The 16,411-nt window shown below is 48.5% G+C and overlaps 1 protein-coding gene across 1 annotated transcript; it reads left to right on the forward strand.

Annotated features, from left to right (window-relative positions):
- The first annotated feature begins 6 nt into the window (after positions 1-6).
- On the forward strand, positions 7-15,802 carry LOC143959278 (ADP-ribosylation factor-like protein 8B). The gene is made up of 3 exons (XM_077467953.1): positions 7-149; positions 4,220-4,290; positions 8,005-15,802. Exons 1-3 carry the CDS (start codon positions 40-42, stop codon positions 8,052-8,054), a joined length of 231 nt encoding a protein of 76 aa, XP_077324079.1. The 5' UTR covers positions 7-39; the 3' UTR covers positions 8,055-15,802.
- The last annotated feature ends 609 nt before the right edge of the window (positions 15,803-16,411 follow it).

Below are 16,411 nucleotides of genomic sequence, written 5' to 3' on the forward strand. Positions count from 1 at the left end.
ATTGGAAGATGTGGATTGGGGGGTGGGAGGAGCCCTCTGATGATTGGTGTATCTGTAATCCGTATCTTTCCTTCTTCTCAGGTCTTGGTTCTCGGGAATAAGCGAGATCTCTCCAGCGCCTTGGATGAGAAGCAGCTGATTGAGAAAATGTACTTATCGACCAATAAGTGACCCCCGATTAACCTTTCTGCATTGCTTCCCTCCCACTGCTCAGATCTCCCCAAACTAGGCCAAGGGGTGACACCACCTTCTCATACATAATGCCGCTGGCGGTGGGAGACTCAATAAGGTGTTGAATCCTACCCTGCCCACCAGGGGGCATCGATGTACAACCAGCCAGGGGCACCAAATCTTCTATTAGACCCCTTTCACACTGGGGCGTTTTTTGGGTGTTTTTCAGGCGCTTTAGCGTTAATAAAAACGATTGAAAGAAGCCGCAACTGCAATCCCAATGTAAAAGCTGGAGTGCTTTCACACTGAGCCGCTGCGCTGGCAGGGCGTCAAAGTCCTGCAAGCAGCTTCTTTGCAGCGCTTTTGGAGCGGTGAATACAACGCTCCTAAAACGCCCCTTCCCATTGAAATCAATGGGAAGCGCCTGTAAAACGCCCGAAAAGTGCCTGAAAAGCAATATGGCAGTAGTGTTTTGTGGGCGATTTTAACCCTTTATTTGGCCACTAGCAGGGGTAAAAAGCGTCCCAATAACGCTCGAAAAACGCTGCTAGTTTAAGCGCCGCTTTACGAGCGTTTTTCAGGCGCTGACATTGTGAAAGGGCTCTTAAAGCACTCGGGGCTTTCACATTGGGACTGCAGATGAGGCTTCTTTCAAGCGCATTACAGGCGCTTTTTTTTTTTTTTTTTTTTTTTTTTTTAACGCTAAAGCGCCTGAAAAACTCATGAAAAACACCCCGGTGTGAAAGGGGTCTTAATGAGGTCCAATGTGGTCTCAGGTCTGACTTGGTTTAATTCAGGTTGTTCACAAATCCCGCTGCGATGGTCAGCAAAGATGGGGGTTAAGACAGGCGGTGAAGAGACATCACTCCGCTTCCTCCCCGCCTGTCAGTCTCCGGGGAGCGATCTGGAAGCGGAGCCTGCTTCAAAGGCGATGGAGGTTAGGCGCATGTAAAAAAGTTCACATTAAATAAATATATTTAATTTTACAAATGTATAGCATTTCTAATAACTAGAATAGCATAGAAAATAGATAAAAAAGTAAATACCAAAAGAATAATCCAGAAAGCAAAAGAAAATAAAAAAATGCTCCCTCTCCCTCCTCTACTCTCCCTCCTCTACTCTCCCTCTCCCTCCTCTACTCTCCCTCTCCCTCCTCTACTATCCCTCTCCTCCTCTACTCTCCCTCTCCCTCCCTCTACTCTCCCTCTACTCTCCCCTCTCCCTCCTCTACTCTCCCTCCTCTACTCTCCCTCTCCCCTCCTCTACTCTCCCTCTCCCTCCTCTACTCTCCCTCTCCCTCCTCTACTCCTCCCTCTCCCTCCTCTACTCCTCCCTCTCCCTCCTCTACTCCTCCCTCTCCTCCTCTACTCTCCCTCCTCTACTCTCCCTCTCCCTCCTCTACTCTCCCTCTCCCTCCTCTACTATCCCTCTCCCTCCTCTACTCTCCCTCTCCCTCCTCTACTCTCCCTCTACTCTCCCTCTCCCTCCTCTACTCTCCCTCCTCTACTCTCCCTCTCCCTCCTCTACTCTCCCTCTCCCTCCTCTACTCTCCCTCTCCCTCCTCTACTCCTCCCTCTCCCTCCTCTACTCCTCCCTCTCCCTCCTCTACTCCTCCCTCTCCCTCCTCTACTCCTCCTCTCCCCTCCTCTACTCCTCCCTCTCCCTCCTCTACTCTCCCTCTCCCTCCTCTACTCTCCCTCTCCCTCCTCTACTCTCCCTCTCCCTCCTCTACTCTCCCTCTCCCTCCTCTACTCTCCCTCTCCCTCCTCTACTCTCCCCTCTCCCTCCTCTACTCTCCCTCTACTCTCCCTCCTCTACTCTCCCTCCTCTACTCTCCCTCTCCCTCCTCTCCCTCCTCTACTCTCCCTCTCCCTCCTCTCCCTCTCCCTCCTCTACTCTCCCTCTCTCCCTCCTCTACTCTCCCTCCTCTACTCTCCCTCTACTCTCCCTCTACTCTCCCTCCTCTACTCTCCTCTCCCTCCTCTACTCTCCCTCTCCGCCTCTACTCTCCCTCCTCTACTCTCCTCTCCTCCTCTACTCTCCCCTCTCCCTCCTCTACTCTCCTCTCCCTCCTCTACTCTCCCTCTCCCTCCTCTACTCTCCTCTACTCTCCCTCCCTCTACTCTCCCTCTACTCTCCCTCCTCTACTCTCCCTCCTACTCTCCCTCCTCTTCTCTCCTCCTCCTCTACTCTCACTCTCCCTCCTCTACTCTCTCTCTCTCTCCTCCCTCTCCTCCTCTACTCTCACTCTCCCTCTCCCTCCTCTACTCTCACTCTCCCTCTCCTCCTCTACCTCACTCTCCCTCCTCTACTCTCACACTCTCTCTCCCTCCTCTACTCTCACTCTCTCTCTCCCTCCTCTTCTCACTCTCCCTATCCCTCCTCTACTCTCACTCTCACTCTCCCTATCCCTCCTCTACTCTCACTCTCACTCTCCCTATCCCCCTCTACTCTCCCTCCTCTACTCTCCTCTACTCTCTCTACTCTCCCTCTCCCTCCTCTACTCTCTCCTCTACTCTCCTCTCTCCTCCTCTACTCTCCCTCTACTCTCCCTCCTCTACTCTCCCTCTACTCTCCCTCCTCACTCTCCCTCTACTCTCTCCCTCCTCTACTCTCCCTCCTCTACTCTCCCTCTCCCTCCTCTACTCTCCCTCTCCCTCCTCTACTCTCCCTCTCCCTCCTCTACTCTCCCTCTCCCCTCCTCTACTCTCCCTCTCCCTCCTCTACTCTCCCTCCTCTACTCTCCCTCTCCCTCCTCTACTCTCACTCTCCCTCTCCCTCCTCTACTCTCCCTCCTCTACTCTCCCTCCTCTACTCTCCCTCCTCTACTCTCCCTCCTCTACTCTCCCTCCTCTACTCTCCCTCCTCTACTCTCACTCTCCCTCTCCCTCCTCTACTCTCACTCTCCCTCTCCCTCCTCTACTCTCACTCTCCCTCTCCCTCCTCTACTCTCACTCTCCCTCTCCCTCCTCTACTCTCACTCTCCCTCTCCCTCCTCTACTCTCACTCTCCCTCTCCCTCCTCTACTCTCACTCTCCCTCTCCCTCCTCTACTCCCTCCTCTCCTCACTCTCCCTCTCCCTCCTCTACTCTCACTCTCCCTCTCCCTCCTCTACTCTCACTCTCACTCTCCCTCCTCTACTCTCACTCTCACTCTCCCTCCTCTACTCTCACTCTCACTCTCCCTCCTCTACTCTCACTCTCACTCTCCCTATCCCTCCTCTACTCTCACTCTCACTCTCCCTATCCCTCCTCTACTCTCACTCTCACTCTCCCTATCCCTCCTCTACTCTCCCTCCTCTACTCTCCCTCTCCCTCTCTCTCCTCTACTTTCCCTCTCCCTCTCTCTCCTCTACTTTCCCTCTCCCTCTCCCTCCTCTACTTTCCCTCTCCCTCTCTCTCCTCTACTTTCCCTCTCCCTCCTCTACTCTCCCCCTCCCTCCTCTACTCTCCCTCTCCCTCCTTTACTCTCCAAAACCTTAGTGCCGACCTTCTGCACATCCGCATTCTCTGACCATCTCCTCTATTATGTTTGAAGTCTGACGGTCTTCTGTATATGACAGAAGATTTCTAGAGACTTCAAACATCTGGCACTGTCGGGGGCCACAGCGAAATCCTCCGGTACCCCATAACATGACAAGCGTTGCTCTAAAAGAGATGAATGTCAATCGATGTAAGTGAAAGCTTCCCCGATCCCGTGTCTCAATGCCTCGATCGTTTGACCCCCCTGGGGAATCTTCCTCCAGAATCCCAAATCTGAGGCTGGGATTTCTTGCGTTGGTTCAGCCCGTCTCGGGTGTAGAATTTATATTTGTCAATGGTTTATGTATTTTGTTGGGGATGCGTCCTTATTTAGGAAGGCATCTGTGTGCGGCCACGTGCCGCTGTTCAGTGTTGTCACCCGCCTAGGCCACGTGTGCCGAGTCTGAAGAATAGAAAGTACAGCGATCGTCATTGTGAGGAAAAAAACAATGGTGTTTGCTGCGTTTTCATTGAGGTCTGGTGGCTGTGCAGAGAATTCTATTGATTTTTGTTTGTTTCCTCCGCAGGCACCTGTCATCCATCCAGGACAGAGAGATCTGCTGTTATTCCATTTCCTGCAAAGAGAAGGATAACATAGGTGAGCGCCGGAGAGGGGCAATTATCTCCTATTATGTATCACATGGTGGGGGCAGAAAACCTCCTGAATCCGGTGTAAGGCGCCCTCTGGGGCGGGTGTTAATCATACGAGTCAATTAACCTCAATTTAATCACTTGCCGAAGATGTGAGTGCCTGTATGTCCTCGCGCAGCGGTGTCCGTGGTTCTACCGGGAGCGTGGCTGCAGCTGTAACCACGACGATCCCTGCTACCTTCTTCTTATTTTATTCAATTTTATTTTTTCATAAAAAAATAAATATAAAGCCAAAGATTCTATTGTAAAAGATCTGAGGAGCTATACAGTCACCAGATCGCTTTGCAGGGGGTGGAAGAGGGGTGTCCCCCCACCCCACCCCCCAACCCCCACCGCATTTACCGGGCTCTAATTCCACCGGAGAGCCCGGGACTGATGTGGGCAGTGAGGTCAGGACACAATATGAAGGAACTTCACTTCACGGATCGTCTCTCTCCACTTCCGGGCCTTTTCTGACAGTTTTTGTTTCCATGACGATTTAACAATCAGTATTTTTGCTAGAAAATTGCTTGGAACCCCCAAACAAAATAATTTTTTATATATATAAATATTAACGCAAAGGCCCTAGAGAATAAATTGGTGGGTGATGCATTTTTTTTTATTTTTATTTTTTTATTTTTATATCGCATGGTATTTGCACAGTGGTTTTTCGAACGCAGTTTTTATTTTTTTATTTTATTTTTTTTTACTTAAAAAAAAAAACAAACACAATTTTTGGTAAAATATAAAAGATGTTACACTGAGTAAATGGATAGCCAACATGTTGTGCTTTAAAATTGCGCACGCTCACGCAGGGGCAACAAACAATGTAAATTTTACTATCCATAGGCGAAGCTTTAAAAGCCTTTATATAAACATCCCATATGACAGTAATAGAAGGTGACGGGTCCTCTTTATGGAGAGATCCGGGGTCTATAATGAATGTAAACATCCCATGTGACAGTAATAGGGGGTGACGGTCCTCTTTATGGAGAGATCCGGGGTCTATAATGAATGTAAACATCCCATGTGACAGTAATAGGGGGTGACGGGTCCTCTTTATGGAGAGATCCGAGGTCTATAATGTAAACATCCCATGTGACAGTAATAGGAGGTGACGGGTCCTCTTTATGGAGAGATCCGGGGTCTATAATGTAAACATCCCATGTGACAGTAATAGGAGGTGACGGGTCCTCTTTATGGAGGGATCCGGGGTCTATAATGAATGTAAACATCCCATGTGACAGTAATAGGGGGTGACGGGTCCTCTTTATGGAGAGATCCGGGGTCTATAATGTAAACATCCCATGTGACAGTAATAGGGGGTGACGGGTCCTCTTTATGGAGAGATCCGGGGTCTATAATGAATGTAAACATCCCATGTGACAGTAATAGGGGGTGACGGGTCCTCTTTATGGAGAGATCCGGGGTCTATAATGAATGTAAACATCCCATGTGACAGTAATAGGAGGTGACGGGTCCTCTTTATGGAGAGATCCGGGGTCTATAATGAATGTAAACATCCCATGTGACAGTAATAGGAGGTGACGGGTCCTCTTTATGGAGGGATCCGGGGTCTATAATGAATGTAAACATCCCGTGTGACAGTAATAGGGGGTGACGGGTCCTCTTTATGGAGGGATCCGGGGTCTATAATGAATGTAAACATCCCATGTGACAGTAATAGGGGGTGACGGGTCCTCTTTATGGAGAGATTCGGGGTCTATAATGAATGTAAACATCCCATGTGACAGTAATAGGGGGTGACGGTCCTCTTTATGGAGAGATCCGGGGTCTATAATGAATGTAAACATTCCATGTGACAGTAATAGGGGTGACGGGTCCTCTTATGGAGAGATCCGGGGTCTATAATGTAAACATCCCGTGTGACAGTAATAGGGGGTGACGGGTCCTCTTTATGGAGAGATCCGGGGTTTATAATGAATGTAAACATCCCGTGTGACAGTAATAGGGGGTGACGGGTCCTCTTTATGGAGGGATCCGGGGTCTATAATGAATGTAAACATCCCATGTGACAGTAATAGGGGGTGACGGGTCCTCTTTATGGAGAGATCCGGGGTCTATAATGAATGTAAACATCCCATGTGACAGTAATAGGAGGTGACGGGTCCTCTTTATGGAGAGATCCGAGGTCTATAATGTAAACATCCCGTGTGACAGTAATAGGGGGTGACGGGTCCTCTTTATGGAGAGATCCGGGGTTTATAATGAATGTAAACATCCCGTGTGACAGTAATAGGGGGTGACGGGTCCTCTTTATGGAGAGATCCGGGGTCTATAATGAATGTAAACATCCCATGTGACAGTAATAGGGGGTGACGGGTCCTCTTTATGGAGAGATCCGGGGTCTATAATGTAAACATCCCGTGTGACAGTAATAGGGGGTGACGGGTCCTCTTTATGGAGAGATCCGGGGTTTATAATGAATGTAAACATCCCGTGTGACAGTAATAGGGGTGACGGGTCCTCTTTATGGAGGGATCCGGGGTCTATAATGAATGTAAACATCCCATGTGACAGTAATAGGGGGTGACGGGTCCTCTTTATGGAGAGATCCGGGGTCTATAATGAATGTAAACATCCCATGTGACAGTAATAGGAGGTGACGGTCCTCTTTATGGAGAGATCCGGGGTCTATAATGTAAACATCCCGTGTGACAGTAATAGGAGGTGACGGTCCTCTTTACGGCGAGATCCGGGGTCTATAATGAATGTAAACATCCCATGTGACAGTAATAGGGGGTGACGGGTCCTCTTTATGGAGAGATCCGGGGTTTATAATGAATGTAAACATCCCGTGTGACAGTAATAGGGGGTGACGGGTCCTCTTTATGGAGGGATCCGGGGTCTATAATGAATGTAAACATCCCATGTGACAGTAATAGGGGGTGACGGGTCCTCTTTATGGAGAGATCCGGGGTCTATAATGAATGTAAACATCCCATGTGACAGTAATAGGAGGTGACGGGTCCTCTTTATGGAGAGATCCGGGGTTTATAATGAATGTAAACATCCCATGTGACAGTAATAAGAGGTGACGGTCCTCTTTATGGAGAGATCCGGGGTCTATAATGAATGTAAACATCCCATGTGACAGTAATAGGGGGTGACGGGTCCTCTTTATGGAGAGATCCGGGGTCTATAATGAATGTAAACATCCCATGTGACAGTAATAGGAGGTGACGGGTCCTCTTTATGGAGAGATCGGGGGTTTATAATGAATGTAAACATCCCATGTGACAGTAATAGGGGGTGACGGGTCCTCTTTATGGAGAGATCCGGGGTCTATAATGAATGTAAACATCCCATGTGACAGTAATAGGAGGTGACGGGTCCTCTTTATGGAGAGATCCGGGGTCTATAATGAATGTAAACATCCCGTGTGACAGTAATAGGAGGTGACGGGTCCTCTTTATGGAGAGATCCGGGTCTAATAGACTCCAAATCTCTCAATAAAGAGGACCTGTCACTGTTCATGCTATCACAAGGGTCATTGTCCCTGAGTTCTGCAGATGCTAACATGTTTCGAGGGTTCCCCCCTCTTCATCAGAGGGCTCTGGAGAACACTTCATTAATTCAGTCATTATGCCGGCACTTTATTTATTTTAATTTATTTTTTTTAGCCATTCTAAATCTAAATCCCACAATCCTCTCTCCTCAGATATCACTCTACAGTGGCTGATCCAGCATTCCAAGTCACGCCGCAGCTAAAGGTCTTTCTGATAATAAAAAAACTGCTGCTCTGTATAATGGAACGTGCCCTCCCCGCCCCCGAGGATGTGCCCTCCCCGCCCCCGAGGATGTGCCCTTCATCTTCCCGTTCCGCACCCTGGGATTCGCTCCTCAGAGGAATGGGAGGAGGAGCTCCCACTACCCATTCTCCACTCGGGGGCGCCCATCCCCCACCCTGTACCTGCTCTGCCGCGGCTTTGGCTGCCCAATAGAATCAAGGTATTCTGACATATGACTGTCGCTCACTTGCCCGTCACTGGTGTCTGTCCTGCTGATCTGATGTCGTGGACTGCTCTCCTCCTCCTCTTATCTTGCTTCATTTTCATTTTCTTGCTGCTCGGTGTGAGTTGAACGGCCGCCAATGACAAGAGACTGAATGATATAAAAGAGCTGGACCCGTATGAACCTGAGCTGGACCCGGGATCGGAGGAGGGGAGAGCAGAGAGATCACCTCATCCCTCTTCTGCTTCTCCTTTCACTCCCTGTACAGATGAGAGCCGCTCTGAGAAGGTTACAAATCTCTTCTATGGAACTCTCATGTCATTGGTGTACCGGCCCTTTAACATGCATCCAATGCCAGGAGAGGATTGGAACCCCTGTCAGGTTTTTAACGCCATCTGTGTCTCCGCCCTCTATGGTCCCGGTGACACGGACTGAAAGTCATGGGGGGGGGGGGATGTGAACGTCTGGGTTGTCTTTACAACAGGAAACGGAAATCTTCCAATGGGGACCATTTCCTAAATGTGGATCTCCCTTTTGGAGAGATTTCCTCCCACTTCCTGTCGTGTCACAATGGGACACAGATGGCAAAAAAATAAAAAAATTAACTTGATGGGGGTATTAAATCTGAACTCTGGGAACATAAATCCTGTCTCCGCCCCCTGCTGTCATTTTTTTAATGGGTGGAGCCTACTTGCCCCTCCCACATATCTGCTCTCTCCTCTTGTGCAGGGGGACTGGTCTTGTCTCCCCCCTCCCTCCTGTAGTGGGTGGAGCCTGCTGGGCCCCTCCCACTGCTCAGCTCTCTGCACGGGTGATGATGTCACTGCTACTTTTACAAAGTAACATCATCCGGGTATAAAATTATGTTTAATGCGCATATATTAGACTGATACCTTTTTGAGGATTGTGTTTTTTATATATAATATCTTTTTTTTTTATTATTATTATTTCCAGAGTTCAGCTTTAACTCTTTCCTCTCCTGTCCAGAATTATAATAAGTTGTATCTTTTGGTGTCATTTAATGTCTATGATGTAATGTGATCCATAATCGGGGCTCTATGAGGTCATCGGGGGGCTATGATGTCATTTTATCTGTCATCAGGGGCTCTATGATGTCATCAGGGGGTCTATGATGTCATGTGATCTGTCTTCGGGGGTCTGATGTCATGTGATCTGTCGGGGCTCTATGATGTCATCGGGGCTCTATGATGTCATCGGGGCTCTATGATGTCATGTGATCTGTCGGGGCTCTATGATGTCATCGGGGGGCTCATTATGTGACGGAGATTTTTCATTTATCCTCGCTGTACATATCTATGACCGGTATGTTCTACTTAAAGGGAAATTTGTCTCAGAAATACAAAGAGTGCTGCAGCAGTTCACTAATGAGATGAAATGCGTCGCTGCTGGTCCTCAGTGTGTGGAGTTTTGTTACAATGTGATATTAAATGAACCCGTGTGTGAATAACGATCTGCCGCATTCCAGCACAATCCCCCCCCCCTCCCCCTCCCCCGGTGTACCCGTCCTCTGTAGGGTCAGAAATGTAATTTTGCAGCGGCCAAAACTTCTCATTATATAATTCAATGACCTCCTGAATGTAAAAAGCAGTTTCTGCCTTGTTCCAGCCCCTCCCCCTTCCCCTCCCCCTCCCCCATCCTTTGTGACAGATTTATTTTCACTTTCAGAATACAAAGCTTGAGGTTGAAGTGATGATGCCGAAGAGTGGGGGGGGAGGGGGGCCGTGCGGGCCGCACCACAGCAAGTTAAAGGGGGGGGGGGGGTATTTATATTTAAAAAAAAATGGCATCAGTGTTTATTCATTCAAATTCAAATGTTATTAGGCTATATTCTCTGCAGATCGAATGTTATTTATTGAAAAAAAAGCGAATGGATGAAAATGCCACATTCTGGCCACCGCATCATGGCAAATGTGCGTTCCTCAGCGCCTCCTAGTGGCTGCAATTGATTTTCCCCATTCACTGCCCTTTTCTAAGTGGTGAATGAACGATTTATACTTTTTAATAATCCTGTGCTCGGGGAATTGTGATCATTTTCCCCATTCACACTGTTTGTTATTCATTGAAAAAAATAACCGTGTGAATGGAGAAAATTCCGCATTATGGCCACTAGATGGAGCAGAGGAACATACTTATTTCCTATGACACTTGTGCCATCTAGTGGCCATAGTGTGTTGTTTTTCCATGAATAACATTCGCTGTGCAGAGAGTCAGAGAACATTCTGTTTGCCTCATTTCCACAGAATGAGTTTACTTGCAGTTTCAATGGATACATAACGATGCAGATATCTTAATTGTACCATACAGAATATTTATAGCTTGGGGGATATAGGCCGGTACCTTCAGGTGAGTGGACATTGGAAAGCTTTTGAGGACACGCCTTCGGGCAGATTTTTTTTTTTTTAATACAGACACCCCAAAGTTTATATATCGGGGCAAAAAAAAAATACAAAGAACATCTTTGCTATACTGAGGCACATGTAATATCTTATTAAAAACACACAAACCCGCCTGATCCTGTCAGAAATCCAGTCAGTGTCTAACTTCTTGTGAGGTGACAACGCTGCCACTGCTCTGCCTGAGTTCTCCTCTGCTGGACTACAGAACTCCTCTATGGAGAGGGGAAGGAGATGAGAGGGGGGTGTTCTGTAGTTCAGCAGAAGAGAGCCCGGCGACAACGCTGCTTAGAAGGTCAGTGCAGCAGAGGCGACGCTGAATTCCGGGTTACTTTGTGGTAAAGCAAGGAAGGAGGAGGAACCCCTGTAGTATATTAAAGGCTGAAGGTGCATCCTGTCCATTAAAGGGGTTGTAAACTTTGACCTACAGGTGAGTCTAGATTAAGGTCTGGATTAAGACTTACCTGGAGGTCCAAGAAATATCTTCTAAACCTATATGGTTTAGGAGATATTTACAAAAAGACAGCGGCGCACTGGGCAGGCCGCAGATCACGGCGATATGCCGCGAGTGTCGGCTTCCGTGCGCATGCGCGGGAGTGACGTCAATCACAGCGCCGGAGCAGTGAGACACGGAAGTCACTCCGGGATCCATGGCAGCGGCGGACATGAAGATGGAGGACCGCTTTGGGGGTTTCGTTCTCAGGTAAGTTATTCATAATGGGCTAGTATGTTATCCATACTAGCTCATTATGCCTTTGCCTTGCAGGTTGCTTTTTTTTTTTTTTTTTTTTTTTTTCTTCTCTCCCCCAGATGGGTTTACAACCACTTTAAGATAAAAAAAAAAAAAAACAAAAAAAAAAAAAAACCTGTGTACAGGAGCCCCCCTAATACTTACCTGAGCTCCCTCTCAATCCAGCAATGTGACACAACAGCCACAAAGTCCAGGGACTCTCCCTCCTTGATTGGCTGAGACACAGCAGTGGGTGCCATTTGGCTCCTCCTCCTGCTGTTGTCAGAGTCGGTGAGCCAATAAGGAGTGACAGAGGGCGGGGCCAAGCCGTGGCTCCGTGTCTGAATGGACACACAGAGCAACGGCTCAGCTTGGGTGTCCCCATAGCAAGCTGCTCACAGTGGGGGCACTCAGCAGGAGGGAGGAGCCAGGAGCGCTGGGGGCGGGGGAAGGGGAGGATCTGCGCAAAACCTGCCGGGCGGAGCAGGTAAGTATATCATGTTTTTTGTTATTTTTAAACAAAAAAAAGAATAATAAGACTTAAGTATCCCTTAAAGGTGCTTTTATTGAACAATAATGCTGTAAATACAAACTACTCACAATTCTAGGAAAACACTGAGATATACCGAGTGTTACCCACAGACCCACAACATCCGACCCTCCTAGGGATACACTATAGAGATATATGGGGGTCGTAGTTCACGATTTCCATAAAATCACAGGACTCCTCCAGACTCGGCTCGGCGATTGTTGCAGGAAACCGATCGCTCTGGTAGTGTCTATTTAGGGTTATCCTCAAGTGAAGTTCCTTCTTTGGTCTTGTGAAGCCCCCCCCCCCCCCCCCCCATTGTTTTCCTCCTTGTCATGGACTCCCCCTTTCAGCTTATGCTGTTATCCTTTTATTTAGGACGTGTGTCTCCATTGCCACATGGGCGTGTCCCTTTTACCTCCTTGTTTTCTTCATTCGTTTCTATGAGAGACGCATTTTACAACTCGAACTCTAGATGGCGCTGTTGTATCATACGGGCCATAGGTCAAATCTAGGAAAAGGTCAAGCTGTTGTTGACTTTTATTGATGTAGCCTGGGTGCTCTGTTTGACCAGAACTCCTCTAAAACAATACAAGCATTGCCCATCGAACCGTTTACATGTATATCTGACGGAACACGTCGGCTCCCTACAGGAAGAGCTTACTGGATTTCCGGCAGTCGGGTGTTTATCACTATTGTACCGGCTCGCTGCATTCCTTCCACTTTCACGGCACAGCAGGGCACCACCTGCAGGCTGCACTGAGTACTGCGCGCAGAGCATTATGTGCCCCTCCTCCTCCGGGGAGGTCGGAGCTTGGGATGCGGAGATCCTTTTCTATCCTTCAATGCGGTACAGAGAGGGCGCCACCTCCCGCCCAGCTCCGTCTTCCACTCCCGGGCCTTGTGCACACGTTGTGCAAGAGCTCAGCCCCCCACCATCCCCCACCTTTACACCCCCTCCCCCCACAATTCTTCCCTCCAACACTCGGATGTGTTTTTGACACTGTAGCTGCCGCGGCGTTACTCGGAGCCTTCGCTTTAGCTCGCCATACACTGCTGCTATTTACAGTTTTATTCTTTTGCCTTTTTTTTTTTTTTTTCTTGTGCCTAAAAATGTGGAGAAGCGAGTTGTAGAGGAACTCCGCAGAACCGGGCAGAGCAGAGTGTATGTATAAAATATATATATATATATATACACACTTATCCTGTCTTAGAAAACAGCCTGTTATTGCTTCCTGTGCACCCCTCTGAAGGTAGTTTCACTCCGTGATGAAGGATTTGATTTCCCTTCCATCCTCTCTCGTCCAATGAGAGTTATTTTAGATAAGGGGCGCATTAATGGGGCGGGGGGGGGGTAGATTAGCCCTGAGTTTGGGAAAGCCAGGTAGATGGACTGAGGTACATAAGGGGATCTTTGCCTAAAATAATTAAAATTGAGAAATTACGGGTTCTCTTTAAAGCGGAGCTCCACCCTAAAGTGGACCTCCGCTCATCGGAACCCTCCCCCCCTCCGGCGCCACAATTGGCACCTTTCAGGGGGGAGGGGGGTGCAGATACCTGTACAGTACAGGTATTCTGCACCCACTTCCGGGATAGCTCTCTGCGGAAAGGGGCGTAGATTACGCCCCTTTCCGCAAGTGCCCCGCTGCCTGCTGGGAAACACACGGATCCCAGAGGCAGCGGGGACCGTCCTTATTGCGCAGTAGGGAACCGGGAAATGAAGCCGAAAGGCTCCACTTCCTGATTCCCATACCCAAGATGGCGGCGGCAGGACCCGAGAGACGATCTAGAGATCGGGTGCCGACATCGCGGGCGCGCTGGACAGGTAAGTGTCACTATTTTAAAAGTCAGCAGCTGCAGTATTTGTAGCTGCTGGCTTTAAAAAAAAAAAAAAAAAAAAAACGCGGAGTCCCGCTTTAACCCTTTGCCACCCAGGCCAATTCTGACATTTCTCTCCTACATGTAAAAAAATCATCATTTATTTGCTAGAAAATGACATAGAACCGCCAAACATTATATATGTTTTTATTTATTTTTTTTTATTTTTTTTAGCAAAGACCCTGGAGAATACAATGGCGGTTGTTACAACTTTTTATCTCACACGGTATTTGCAAAGCAATTTTTCAAACACTTTTTTTTTGGGAAAGAAACCTGCAGAGGCCGGGCGTGATGTCATAACATCGGTGCCCGGCCTCCGACGATCATAGAGACTCCAGCAGATGAGATGGTCGCCAGAGTCTCTATGATCATTGGAGGCCGGGCCCGATGTTCTGATGTCACGCCCGGCCTCTGCATAAAAAAAAAAAAAAAAAACAGCGCCGCTGCGGCTGGGAATCTCTATGATCTACATCTGGGGGTCAGCGGATCTGTTCTCTGACTCGCTGATCGTAGTGGTGAGTCGGTAGAAGCATTGGGTGGTGAAGGTTGGCGTCTTCTCTCGCCTCCCGTAAGAACAATCAAGTGGCGGAACAGCCGCTCTGATCGTTCTCATGGTGTAGGGAATCGTCGGCTGAAAACGGAAATCTCTGAATATTGCTGTAGCTACACCCATCATTCAGATATCTCCGCTCAAAATCCGTCACGTCATATGATAGCGGGCGGGCGTGAGGAGGTTAAGGGGGGACTCCAGTTTCAATAAAGTAATATTTGGGCATTTTCCGGACAGAGCTGCCCTCCCCGTCCCTGACCAGCCTCTCCAGCAGCCAGTCCCAGAGACGTTGAGATCCTACTGCGCGTGCGTGCCAATCGGTGCATTAGTAGCTAGCGTGGCGGGCATTTCTTTCTGCATGGGTAGGGCTGCACATGGAAGAACTCAGGAGTGGGGCTGAAGGTAAGTCTTTTTCCTCAAAGGTGGACACCCAGGAGGTCGGGGGAACATTTGCCCTCCTCAGCCCTCAACAGCCTCTGCAGCGGCCAGTCCCAGCGATGTTGAGCTCCTACTGCACATGCGCAGCAATCGGTGCAATCACTCAAATGGTCGGCCATTGGATTGAATGGGGCGAGCAGCACATATAGTGCATCGAAAGCTAGTGTGGTGGGGGGGCTTCTTTCTGTATGGCCAGGGCAAGAACTTGGGGGCGAGGCTGAAAAGTCTTTTTTTTTTTCTCAGCGGTGAACACCCAGGTGTTGGGTGGGGGATGGGGAAAACTCCACCAAAAGTCTCTGCACAGCTTCTCCAGCTTTGTAATACAAATCAATTCCCGGCTGTCAAAGTGACAGCCGGGAATGGTTTTATACAGCAGGCGGCGTGCCGATAATAGTTGGAAAGGGGAGTGGGGGTGGGGTAGAGCAGGGCATAGAAGATTTGCATCCTAGAAACCTGTTGTGTTTTTTTTTTTTTTTTATAGGTAAGTGAAACTAGCTTCAGCGGGGTGCACAGAGGAATGTTTGCTGGCTGAGATCGTGGGGGGTGCACGGGACTGCTTTCTGCCCTATTTATTTAATCTCTGCTTCCTAGCACTGAATTGGCCCCAGTGTGTGCAGAACCCCCTCCCCCCCCCTTAGTGCCCCCCCCCTCCCCCTCCTCCCGGTTCTTTGGAATTCCACTGCTGCACATGTATCATACCCATCCCCCTTGTAAATAGTAATAAATTAATTTTTAGTGACCCCTCCCCCCACATACCCCACCCCCCATACACATACCCCCCCTTTGATCCTGCGGGTGACGAGGGGGGGTTTTCTAGGCTCAATGTACAGAATTTTTGTTTCTAAATGGGAAATCCAAAGCTTTGTGTCTTATTTATGGCAATGATGATGTAAAATCCATGTTGTTCAGCTGAGAGTCTGCACATTGGTGGGTTGTAGGTGATCAATAAACTGGTAGAAGATGAAACATTCCGACTCCGCCTCTGATCATTTCTATTGATGATGTTATATATTGTAAAAGAAATCACCTTCTTATAATATTATTGTTTGTGTTCGTGGGATTTGGTGGGCGCTGGGCGTGGCCGGACCTCTTTCTGCCCAGGTCGGTGGTACGACACACTGAAGATCTCCAGGTAGGTACTTTTGGTAGGTGGCTGCTATTCATTGGTGGTGCTAACTTTGTTAAAAGTGGAGTTGCCCTTTTGCTCTGCACATCCTGCCCCCTAGTGGAAAGAAAAATTATTGGCAGCTTGAGCGGGGAGGAGGAGTGTTGTCTCCCCCTGCTGGCCAAACTTCCCATAACTACCAAATGCCTCCTGTACACTTCAAGCAAATGTCATGACCTGACGAGTGTTATTTTGTGTCAACACCTCCATTACATTACAGGACTTTATAATAAAAAATTATATATATATACAGGATGTGACAAAAGTAAGTACACCCCTCAGTCACATTTCTCCTCTCTTTTCACGTGACAACACTGAAGAAATGACACTTGTCTACAATGTAAAGTAGTGAGTGTACAGCTTGTATAACAGTGTAAATTTCCTGTCCCCTCAAAATAACTCAACACACA

This window comes from Lithobates pipiens, unplaced genomic scaffold (genome assembly GCF_037356315.1).
Source record: "Lithobates pipiens isolate NorthernLeopardFrog02 unplaced genomic scaffold, aLitPip1_a1.2 Scaffold_69, whole genome shotgun sequence".
Classification (NCBI taxonomy): domain Eukaryota; kingdom Metazoa; phylum Chordata; class Amphibia; order Anura; family Ranidae; genus Lithobates; species Lithobates pipiens.